This window comes from Amphiura filiformis, chromosome 6 (genome assembly GCF_039555335.1).
Source record: "Amphiura filiformis chromosome 6, Afil_fr2py, whole genome shotgun sequence".
Taxonomy (NCBI): Eukaryota; Metazoa; Echinodermata; class Ophiuroidea; order Amphilepidida; family Amphiuridae; genus Amphiura; species Amphiura filiformis.
This window is the reverse complement of record NC_092633.1, coordinates 42,234,343-42,246,912: the sequence shown is the minus strand read 5'-3', so window position 1 is coordinate 42,246,912 and position 12,570 is coordinate 42,234,343. Positions and strand designations below refer to the sequence as shown.

At 38.7% G+C, this 12,570-nt stretch overlaps 1 protein-coding gene across 3 annotated transcripts in view; it reads right to left on the bottom strand.

Moving 5' to 3' along the window:
• The window catches only part of LOC140155434 (tripeptidyl-peptidase 2-like), a 100,295-nt gene that overhangs the window by 84,563 nt on the left and 3,162 nt on the right, over positions 1-12,570 (bottom strand). For all 3 annotated transcript variants that reach the window (XM_072178283.1, XM_072178284.1, XM_072178285.1), the window contains exon 2: positions 7,562-7,690. In XM_072178283.1, the coding sequence (XP_072034384.1) occupies positions 7,562-7,690 (129 nt within the window). The remainder of the gene's footprint in view (positions 1-7,561; positions 7,691-12,570) is intronic.

Here is a 12,570-nt window from a genome sequence, read left to right as displayed (position 1 = left end):
CACTCACCCACAAAGTTTGAGCTCCATAGAGGCAATTTGAAATTTCTTCCTTTTTTTTGACCTTTGACCTCTTAACCGTAGGTCTGACAAAAAGGTCAACGTGGAAACTTTTGTTTGTTAGTCCAAGATCCACCCACCCACCAAGTTTGAGCTCCATAGGGGCAATTTGAAATTTCTATCTTTTTTGACCTATGACCTCTTAACCATAGATCTGACGAAAAGGTCACCGTGGAAACTTTTGTTTGTTAGTGCAATGTCCACTTACCCACCAAGTTTGAGCTCCATAGAGGCAATTTGAAATTTCTAACTTTTTGACCTATGACCTCTTAACCGTAGGTCTGACAAAAAGGTCACTGTGGAAACTTTTGTTTGTTAGTGCAATGTCCACTTACCCACCAAGTTTGAGCTCCATAGAGGCAATTTGAAATTTCTAACTTTTTTGACCTATGACCTCTTAACCGTAGGTCTGACAAAAAGGTCAAGATATATCGGTACCCACCCACAAAGTTTGAGCTCCATTATATGAGCAATTTGAAATTTTTACGTTTTTTGACCTATGACCTCTTAACCGTAGGTCTGACAAAAAGATCACCGTGGAAACTTTTGTTTGTTTATCCAAGGTCCACTCACCCACAAAGTTTGAGCTCCATAGAGGCAATTTGAAATTTCTATCTTTTTTGACCTATGACCTCTTAACCATAGATCTGACGAAAAGGTCACCGTGGAAACTTTTGTTTGTTAGTGCAATGTCCACTTACCCACCAAGTTTGAGCTCCATAGAGGCAATTTGAAATTTCTAACTTTTTTGACCTATGACCTCTTAACCGTAGGTCTGACAAAAAGGTCACTGTGGAAACTTTTGTTTGTTAGTCCAAGATCCACCCACCCACCAAGTTTGAGCTCCAAAGGGGCAATTTTAAATATCTACCTTTTTTAACCTTTGACCTCTTAACCGTAGGTCTGACGAAAAGGTCACCGTGGAAACTTTTATTTGTTAGTCCAAGGTCAACACACCCACCAAGTTTGAGCTCCATAGGAGCAATTTGAAATTAGACTTCAATTGGACTTAACCCGTCGTTGACCTTTGACCTTAAAAAATATAAACTCGTTCTTCCTCATACCAAGCTGCACCCACCCACCAAGTTTGAGGAACGTGCGACCCCCGGTCTCCGAGAAAAGAGGCGGACAGATGTACAGACAAACAGATGTACAGACAAACAGATGTACAGACAAACAGATGTACAGACAAACAGATGTACAGATTCTGGTGAATTATAGTAAGATGCTTTTTAAGCTGTAAATTACGTATGATAAAGGCCTCTGAACTTTTTTTTCTTTAATTTTAATTTTTTTATTATTACCTTAACCACTCGGGTAAAAGGTTAAGCCCACCCCCCTATATGGCAGATTTCACTTCAAAAATAGGGGTGGGCTTATAACCGGGGAAGGGCTAATGATTTGATTTAAGAACTTGGCCAAAATTTAGTACTGGGCTTATACCTGAGTGCACCCTTGTTCCCAGAATGTTTTGAAAAATAGGGAGTGGGCTTATAGCTGAAGATGGGCTTATACCCGGGTGGTTATGGTATTATTATTATTATTTTTTGTAAAAAAAATAAGAAAAATGAGGTTTTTTTTACATGTAGGGTCGGCCGGGTTGCGCCAATAATGCAATTTTTTTATGCCTTAAAGTAGACTGATCAGAATGAAAACACATCAGACCCCATAGAACATCCTCTACTTGACATCCTAGCTAGGAACTATCAGCACATTCAACATGTTTACACATGACTATGCAACTTAAAAGACGGCATCAGCTGGGGCCACTCCAAGAGGCAGCAGCAAGAGCCTGTGAGACATAAATCTGATGCAATTACTCCCCGGTTTCTCCTCCACTGCCCTACGGCTCTACAATTAAAATACATGACTACATCATGACATGCCAGCCAAGAGATGCTACAGCATGCTAGGCACTTAATCATTGAAAGCAAGATTTCACATTATACTGATTTTACAATGTACATGTATTTACGTTAATTTTTTCAGACTATTGGGAAGCACTACTTCATAAAACGTATGTACACATGTCGTGTGTCCTCATTTTGGTGTGATTACTCTCCCCCCCCACACACACACACCCCCACCCCCACCTTTTCACAGACAACCGTGGACCTTTATTGTGTGTGTGGTTGTTAACAGTGAAACCATGGACCCACACACACAGTTATATCATAAAAATCGTCTGGAGAGGGAGTGAATTGTTGGACTCGTGCAGCAGGGTTTACCAATGGTATGATATCTAACGTTTTAACAGTCCTGATGAACTTATTCAAGGGGCTTATAAACGTTTTTAAATATCAAATTGTTTTTGATGTAGTGCTTATACATTGTAAATGTGCAATATATGTATTTTATATTGTTTTTCTGGAGAATAAAATGAAATGAAATCCAAACATGGACTTCTGTGATATTTCAACGCTAACCTTGGACCTGGTATTACACCTACGATAGAGGACCCTATTCCATATGCAAAGTTATGCTGTATAGCACCCTCTGCCGCTGTCTTACAACCATGGACATCCACAGTCGCTATGTGTGGTTTTTCACTACAGAAGTGTATGTGGACTCAAAGTTTGTAGGTGAAAACAAACGTGGACAGTGGACACCCCACCCACACATCTGATCTTCCCACACACACAACACTGGCAGGACAAAACAAAGCACTATAGAGTTTTTGATATATACCAGTTACGTCAGGGAAAACTGTGGACACACACATATTTAAGTTTTGTTTTTTTTTGCTTTTGTTTTAAAGTGTTCAGATACTTTTTTGGTTGCAGTATGTATATCCATATCAAAAGGATGCACTTGCCAGCTACCAGACTCATCTCAAGTGGAGGTCACTTCAACTTGTCCCTAAGTCACATTGTTTAGGAATGTTTTCTGTATTCCTAAACATGTGACTAATTGAGGATGATTTGAATTGACATCCACTTGAGATAAGTCTGGTATTTAGTTGTAGCAATTATGTAAAAAGAGATGCATATAGCATCCTTTTGATGTGGGTTCGTACAAGATGGAGCTATACATATTGTAGTCTGACTATATATGTTGTAACTTGTTCTATTTCTCTACTGTTTATGGGGCCTCATTGTGTCATCTATGATCCATACCTGCAGATCCAACATACTAGACTAGTATCCGACATAATATTGTATGCTGGATTCAATATGCCTAACTTAATTCTGGTTACAGACGGTGCAAGCATAAATTTGCTATGCAATCATAACTTGGATTGCATTACTGCTTCTCTTACACATTCTGTTTTGTAAATTACATATTTGGCTCAAGATGAATTCACACAAGTTTGCTATTTTTTCCCCAAAGCTGAAAAAGGTTGAACATTTTTACTTTTACTTTTATTGAACAGTCAGGGACTAGTGGGACACATTGAATTAGTATACTTTGCTACATTTGTAGTTGTTCAACAGAAGCAAAAAGTAATTAAACCGTACAACTTTTGTAAAAAAATTTAAAAAAAATTGAAGCAGGTAAATTCTTATTGGAATTTTGATCCAGGTAGGCCAAGGACGGGTGGGAACTCAGTACCGGGAATTGGTGAGAGCCTTTTAAAATCACTGCTGTCCTAAAAAGTATGGGCATGGCTGCTTTCAACAAGCAATGGATCATTTTGTCATGTTCACACTGAGTGAAGGTGATCAAATTCAAGATGGTGCTTGGAAATTTATTTGCCTGTGAAAATTGATTGAAATAATTAAAATACTAAGTATATTCATGACATCTATTGACTGATTGCTTTGAATGAAATTACTTTTTGTCAATTTATTAACAAATGAGATTAGTAAAGTTTGTATGAAGTAAGCAGGTTCAGACGCAGAGGGGGGGTGGTGCAGGCCTGCTTACCCCCCCCCCTCACCCAATGTGCAAAAGTATACAAAAAGTCCCAAAATATGACAATTTATGAAGCGTAGTAGCAAAAAACATTAGGGTTTTTACGCTGTTTCGGTCAAAAAAGGGCCAAATTTTTGAGGAAAAGTCCACTTTTTACAAAATCGCCCCCACCCCCAAAATCCTGCGTACAGGCCTGGAAGTAAGGGGTTAGAAGACCCCATCTGCATCAGCTGACAGGCATCTTCTTTGCAATCCCTTTTGCAAACTGTGATCTTCTGAGGAGCAGTCTTCCCCTGCCACAACCCTGCTTATGCCCCTGTTGAGATCCTTGAGATGACAATTGACTGCACATTGTATTGTATCTCAAAATCAATTATGCAAGGTCTTCAACTAAAATTCAACACATTTTCTCCTGGCACGAAATAATCTGGCTCAGGCATCTGGCCCCTTGAGTGCCTCCTCATTCAAGCATGCATTTCCTCATTTTGCATGTTTGCCAGAACATAAAATTTGACATGGTCTGATCACTACATGTATGCTCATTTTGTGCAGTTCTTGGAATGAGTGACCTTTACAAATCTTGGGTTTGCCATCACAGTGGTCTGCCATATAGGAGGCTAATGAATAAGTGTACAGCTTGGCCATGTATTTATGGATGATATCCTCATATGTGCATTACAATAAAAGGATGAGTAACAAACACTGTCTGTCATCATGTCTACATCCATGGCGACTTCACAAGAATCTACAAGCCAATCCCACACAGCCACAGTTCAGTTACAAGGATTTACTCAACTAGGAACTAAGAACTTTGCCTGTGGAACTAGGCATAAAGATTCTGAGACTATAGATTTCAATTCAAACATCGGACCAAAACAGAATTTTTCAATGAGACTAATATGGACTACAGGTTGAGTCAAAAAGAAGTAAACTTATGTTTGAGGGGCTGTAACTAGAGATCTGTAAGGAATCTGCTATTAATGAAAATATCATTGCAAAGAGCAAATTCTACACCTCTAAATAAAAAAAAGAATTGTTGGAATTACTTACAGCAAACTCAAGTTATACTCATTTGAATACAACCACACATTTTGTAGCTGCACACGGCTGATTGATTTTCATCCATTTCAATTTTGACGAATCAAGAAAGTACTAACAGGATTTATTGTTGAAATGACAACTTTCACTTTCAAAATATCTTAAGAAACAGTTTGCAGGGATACCAATTCAAGTCTTTACGAACGATCCGGCAGAAGCTTGATTGGGGAGTGTTGGGTAAAGGATCTTTGGGTCTTGCTGTAACGCATGTCTAACTCTAGCAGTGTTCACTTGTGACCTAGCAGTTAGTGGTCTCCTGAAGCTTCGGTTGTCTGTTCCTTAATGTCCCATGCACATTGAGCTTGTTCACATTCTTATATACTGCTCCCTTACATGGAATCCGATTAGCCGTGGGAAATTGGAGACGAAAAAGACGCTGAACTTCAGTGGTACTCTTAGTATCATGATACTTCGTCGACGACAGAAATGTGCGCTACCGTTCGATAAATTGTGAAGCCATCTTGTCATTTAGCCCGTTTCAATAGAATGTAGTGCAATGAGGTAAAACTCATATTGAAAAGAACCATTTAAGTAACATGTACATGTAGTAATTATTGATCGAAACCACACCTACCAAGTAACTTTGTTTGCATTGGAATATCGCCTTACCAATCAATATAATAGGTACCTGTGAAGTGAAATCGTGTGCAGCTACAAAAATGGGTGGTTGTATTAAAATGAGCATAACTTGAGTTTGCTGTAAGCAATTGCAACAATTCATTTTTTATTTTTTTTTGTAGAATTTGCTCTTTTCGATGATATTTACATTTTCAGCAGATTCCTTACAGATCTCTAGTTACAGCTCCTCAAACATGAGTTTACTTCTTTTTGACTCAGCCTGTATGTTGTTGCCTGTAGTGTAGACTCTGTATTTATGGATTATTTTGTTGCACAGCTTTAAAATGTATGCAACAAGAACCTCACATCCTAACCCCAACCTTACCGAACTGCAGGCCCATACACCAGATTTTTTTTAGGGGGATTGTGTAGGACATATGGGGGGGGGGGGTGTGAATAGTGGACCTTGTTCCCAAAAATGTGGACTTTTTTTCCGGGACTTTTTTGATGACAAAAACATAAAAATTTATAAACCAGATTTTTTCCCGCTACACTCGCAAATTAGAATTTTTTGGGGAGGGGACTTTTTTTGCAAATTGGTGGAGGGTATGGTCACATCCCCTGTGTACAGGCCTGTCATAATATACTGAATACAATGTAGGACCTACTACAACACACTACAGCCTGGCGCTTCCCTTTCACTTCAGCAGGTGGGGTGGGGAACATGTATAATGGGCACCTTTGCTTTGACCAAATCACCCTCAACACAAAATCTGTGTGTCTCTAGAAATTTGGTGCACTATGTGAGCGAAAAGGTGTTTTTTTTTCAGAGTGAAAATAAATGCATCTCATATTACATTTAATTCCAAATCTGAAAATTCCAAAATGACAGATCTATACAAAGTACTTGAAATCAGCTTTTGACCATGCCTCATCAGGTCGATCTAGCCTCCCACAATGAACAAACAATAGATTTTTTCCCTTTTATTGCATATTTTACACTCATTTACACAAATTTTGCATTTTCACTTTCTCTTTGAAATCTTGACTTTTTCGTAACTTTTTAACCTCTTTCTGGAATTTCAATGACCATCAGCTCAATACCAATATCTATGACTTCATAATTCCATTTCAAATGTCTGAATGAGCCCTGTTTTATATAATTATGAGGGGGGGGGGGGAATAAATCCCAATTAAAGCTTGCTTCCCAGGACCTTAACATTTTTTCAGCCCTGTGCACAATACCATGATTACGTAAGCATCATAATCATATCATAAAACTCTCAAGCTGGTCTAGTATTATACTCCACACTCATTACTTTAATACCAGGAAACTTTAATAACTTGCAATGCTTGAGCAACATATCATACAACTCTCAAGCAGGTACTCGCAGTCAACAGTATAATAGCAGCAAACTTAATCACTTGCAACGCTTGAGACGTATCAACGTATATAGCTACATAGAAAAAAGGTCCTTAGGCCTATAGAGATATTATTACTGTTTCTGGAGTTGAATTTTAAAATGGAAACATCATTTGTTGTTCACGCAGAGAACATATATAATTTACATATGTGCGGAGTGAGATATAAGTAGTTGGCATAAATATGTAAATCGCATGACTTTACTGACAAAATTTCACATAAAATTCACTTTATTTTCCACAAGAAACAAACAGTAGTGATGAAATGTCTATTTTTTTATAGTGTTTTTCATGAATATTCATTTATGTATCGACTTTTAACAAGTATAAGAAATATGTGAAAATGAAACTGCCAAATTCGGCATACTTTGTTGAGTACGTCATGTGACTTTGTTGCCAGGAATAGAGGTAATTTTCGGACAACAAATTTTTGACAATTGCCTGCCCGATCGGGTAAGCTAAAAAATAAAATTTGTTGCTGCCTTTTATGAGTGACAATGTGACTGAGCTTGGCGATCAAAGTGTCGCCTCTCATACTCAGTCCTCTAGACAACGCAAGTTTCTTTCTTACCTTCAGTTTTCTTCCAGTCAAGCCCGTAATTTCTCCATCCTTTGGCTCAACTACAGCAGATGTGTTGACATCCCCACTCCCGGTGGCATCTATGATGTCCACTAGTTTGGGTTGGCCATCAGTTGTAACCTGCAATAACACAAACAAATCCAATTGTCAATCATTAAAACAAAATATTTTCAAGCAAACATACAGACAACAAATTTACTGTTGCAGATAGGCCAAGAATTTAAAATTTGTATTCAATGGGTGTACTGTGTCTAAATTTTGGGTACCATCCATCTACATCAGACCAGAAAGGAAAGTGTGTTGTTGTCGCCGAGTATGGCAACACAATTGTTGAGCTGATGTAAGCATTGTGTGTAAGATTTGTGTGTTCAAAACAAGTTCATGATGGGCATATGTGGGAGTAGAAAATCATTTTTGCTGAACCATGAAATGGTATCAGCCTATATGAGTGCATGTTACTAGCTTACTTACTAGCTTACTTACTAGCTTACTGACTAACCATTTGGTCTTAAATGGACATATCTCTAAATGTTGACGAAGGTATGACCCCATGAGTGGTGTCATATGAAAGAGGAAAACATAAAGAATATAATAAAAATATTTCCAAACGTCAGAGGTCATCCTGGGGTCACAGGGGTCAAAAAGGTCATTTTAACCGAAAATGCTCGATTGAGCTCAAATTTAAATGCAATGATCCTTATGACATTCTTAACATGTTTAAAACATTTAAACATTTATTTAAGGTCATTAAGGGGTTATAAAGGGGTCAAAGGTTAAGGTTTTCAAAATGCTCCAATTGAGCTGAAATTTAATTGCAATGATCGTTATGACATTGTAAACATTTAAAAATATTTTAAAATTCATTTAAGGTCATTAAGGGGTCATAAAGGGGTCAAAGGTCAAGTTTTTCAAAATGCTCCAATTGAGCTGAAATTTATATGCAATGATCCTTATGACATTCTAAACATTTTAAAAACATTTTAAGATTCATTTAAGGTCACTAAGGGGCCATAAAGGGGTCAAAGGTCAAGCTTTCCAAAATGCTCCGATTGAGCTGAAATTTAAGCATAATGATCCATATGACATTCTAAACATGTTTAAAATATTTTGAAATTCATTTAAGGTCATTAAGGGGCAATAAAGGGGTCAAATGTCAAGTTTTCAAAATGCTTCAATTGAGCTGAAATTTAAATGCAATGATGACAGTGGTATAGGCCTACCACAATATACTGCCGACGCCACATGGTTCAGCTATGGTGCGGTTATCGCTCTAGTTGGTATCTTGACATATCCCTGCAAAATTCCAATATTCAATAGTACATGGCAAGATAAGTGTGCATGTATTAAAAGTGTGAGAAACAGCCCTTGAATTAACCCACAGCACCCATGGCATTTTGCTGTGGGTGCCCATCCCACTGCCGTAATGCCCTCAAAATATGTCCTTTACCCAAGGCAGTCACTTGCTGTGCCCTCTAATGAAGTTGCCGTCGGTGCCCCAGCCCTGCCCCTTCATTATAAAATCATCTATCTATTATGTTTGTGTGTGTTTTCTTCACTTTTGAGAAATTGCCTTGGTGCCCTTCTCAAATTTTCAACAGTTGCCATGATGCCCTCTTGAAATATTACAAACTGTCGTGCTGCCTTGCCTTTTCAGTGAAAATCCAAGGCAATTTTCAACTTGCCCTAAAAAAGTTGCTGTGCCCCTTCAGATTCGTAATTCGAGGGCTGGTGAGAAACAATGCAGTTGCCCAACGACATGCACTCTAAGAAGTGTCCAAACTTACTTCAAGATCAAGGCTAGGGTTCTTTGCTATCATTTATAGGTAGATCAGCGTTGTCATTTCTTGCAACGCTAATATATTTTCTGTTGATTGATGTTTATTAAATTTGAATAATAGTTGGGTCATTCCATGCCAATTTATCAAGGGGTGTACACCATACCTCCCGGATTTTTTTCTTAGTTTGGTTATTGATAGACATTAATGAGAAATGAAAAACCTGAAAATTTGAGCCCCTAACTCTGTTTCATTTTCGCACAGCATCAATTTGAAATTTGGGGGGGGGGGGGTTGTTTGGCATGAAAAGTGTGTCGTCGCACAAAAGTCAATGACTCCCAAACTACACTCCTTGAATATTTGCTCTACTCAGGGGTTGTTTTGGGTGTAGATTTCAAATTTGCTAAAATCAAGTATCTTGCTGAACTAAGCAAAGTTATAGGGCCCCCAAAACGGGAAAAATTTCATTTGGAGGTGGTAGATAATACCAAGTACTACATGTAACTTGTATCTCATCAAGCCTGTCTGAGCTCAATAAGCTACTCTGGAGCTGATCAAGAATTACAATTTATTATTTCAGCCATAAGTTGACCCCCCTCGAAAATCAATGTCAGAAAATGAGCACCAACTTTTACTTTAGGTATGTTTTAGATTGGTCCCAAATGAACTTGATGAAAAAGATTCCAGCTTGGTGCTTAAGTAGGGATGGGTTATTCTGTTTATTTTTCTAAACGTTTAACGCATCAGTGATGCGTGCGTTTAACATATGCATTGATCTAGCCCGTCTGGTGGCAAGATTTCATGAATACACGATAGGTACGGTGCATCTCACAAAACCAGAATTTCAAACAGGTTATACTAGTCCAATGGCGCCATACATAAGGTAAAATTTGCAAAGTCAACGACCCAAACATGTCAGAAACTGTCACTGTTACTGCCAACTGTTGTTTAGCATTGTCTTGTCTTGTCTTGTAGAAATACTGTCCCACGCCCCAAAAGTCAGAGCTAATTGGACAGGATTGGTGGGTGTGCAATGTGATTGATGGAATTACTTGAGGTAGTGCTTTGTAGTTGCTTGAATAACTTGGTCGTATCCTACTATCGGATCGTTGAAACCCAAAACCTCATCATTAATTCACCTAGGGGTGGTGCAATAATTATGTGTACCCACGGTCTGGTGAATTATAGGGGGGGGGCAAGCATTTTTGGCAAGTTGAAAGGGGGGTCAAGCAATTTTTGGCAGGGCAAAAGGGGGGCAAGCGATTTTGGCACAGATATTTTGGGCACCATTTCTATTAGATCCTAAAAAGGTGTAGGAACACATTCAAATATAGGCAAAATTTCCTGCTCGCTGTGCTCGCATTATATGATAAGACAATTAAGGTTTTAAATTCGGGTTTCCCAAAATCTTGCATGTGTAAGGGGTGGGGGGCAAAGAATTTTTGGCACGTCAAAGGGAGGACGGGTAAAGGTTTTTGGCATCTCAAAGGGGGGGGGCAAATATTTTTGGCACGGCCAGAGGGGGGGGGGGCAAGTGATTAGCGATTTTTGGCAGACCATTTTGAAAATTCACCACCCGGGGGTACACAGCCAAGGGTGAAAATAAATAGGAGACGGGAGCCGTTTAGCCCCCAGAAACCCTGAAATGGCCCCTGGTTCCATCTAAATTTAAGCTGACCAGGGGACACCTTTCTTCAGAAACTGGCCCCTGGTCACTACTAGTGCTGATATCGACAAGGCTTTGTCAACAAAATTGTCAACAAAAGCACTTTTGCCGATTGTCGACAAGAGCTTTGCATGTATCGACAAAAGGTAAACAAAAACTTTGGCTAAGAAAGCTCAAAAAGTTAAACATCCTAACAAAAATTTACCAAGGTATTCTCGGGATATCTTATTCTTTACATCTTTGTTGATTTCCCTGATGTTCTCATCGTGTTTCTTTAGCGTTTTCATTGTGACTTTTTCGATCTATCGCACACGCTGGTAGCATCCATGTGCACAGCACCTCACCTTCCTACACCACCAGTTGAAATAAAACTCAAAACCTCCCGTGTTATTCCTCAAAACAACATGTACATGTAACATCATTAATAAAAAATTGAAATCCTAGTATGACCCGTTATCGAAAATTTTGTTTGATAAACGTCAACAAAAGATAATTTTTCTCACAAGCAGAACGCACATGTCAAAATGGCGGCTCTAATGCTGGTTTCATACTTTCATGTCGCTTGCCGCTGATCGGCATGATGCATGAGCAGTGCAGCTAAACGGACATGACAAGGCTTACGATTGGCTGATATGTCATCGCATGTATATAAAATTAGTCTCAGGCCAGCCGCTAGACTGTATGTGGCTATTACAGACCTGTTTGTTAGGATCGATGAGCGTCAGGTCGACACAATCTGGTATGGAGCCAAATCAAAGGACCTGGATCGTTTACAATCTCTCCTAAACAAAGCCGCTAAACTTATTTTCTGTGCTGACAGACGTGATAGCCCATCACCTCTCCTGGACACTCTACACTGGCTGCCCATACGGGAGCGCATCAAATTCAAGATATGCATATGTACGTAATACTACGTACATAACATTAAAAGAAACAAATTTACTCCATTTTCACTACGATTCGTTTCGCCCGAAGGCTCCTCAGGTGAATGAGAGAAATGTAGAACAAACTTAGAGTCATGCGTTTATCGCGTTGCTTAAACATGTTTAACGCGCTTGATTTTTATACGCTCGCTTGCGTTTTTCCTTAAACATGTTTAACGCTCTGGTCGCATTCTTGCGTGTCACTTACGGTGTCGCTTACATATATATTTTAATCGTATTGCGCGCAGAGCTTTTTCTCCTTAAACATGTTTAAACGTTTGTAATATAAACATAAAATATAAAATTATAATTAGAAAACATTGTTCAAGAGAAACTTGTTGGCATGTCTACATTTGCTGATGAGTTCCGATTTAGAATTTAATGCAGTGGATTTGTCTGCAGTGATGATGAAATACTTTTCCCATAAGCAGAGATGGCACCTTTTAGAAACATTGGTGTATGAGTTGGTTTTCTTTTGTATTGACCACTTTATGCTGAATTTTACTTTCTTGTCTTTTAAGTCCCAAATGTATTTACTAAGTGCAGTTTCTTTCCTTTTATGTTCAAGTTTGAAAGATGACTTGTGATTGTTCCAGCGGTTTTTGAAGTTGGTTTCGCATAATCCGATGTATGATT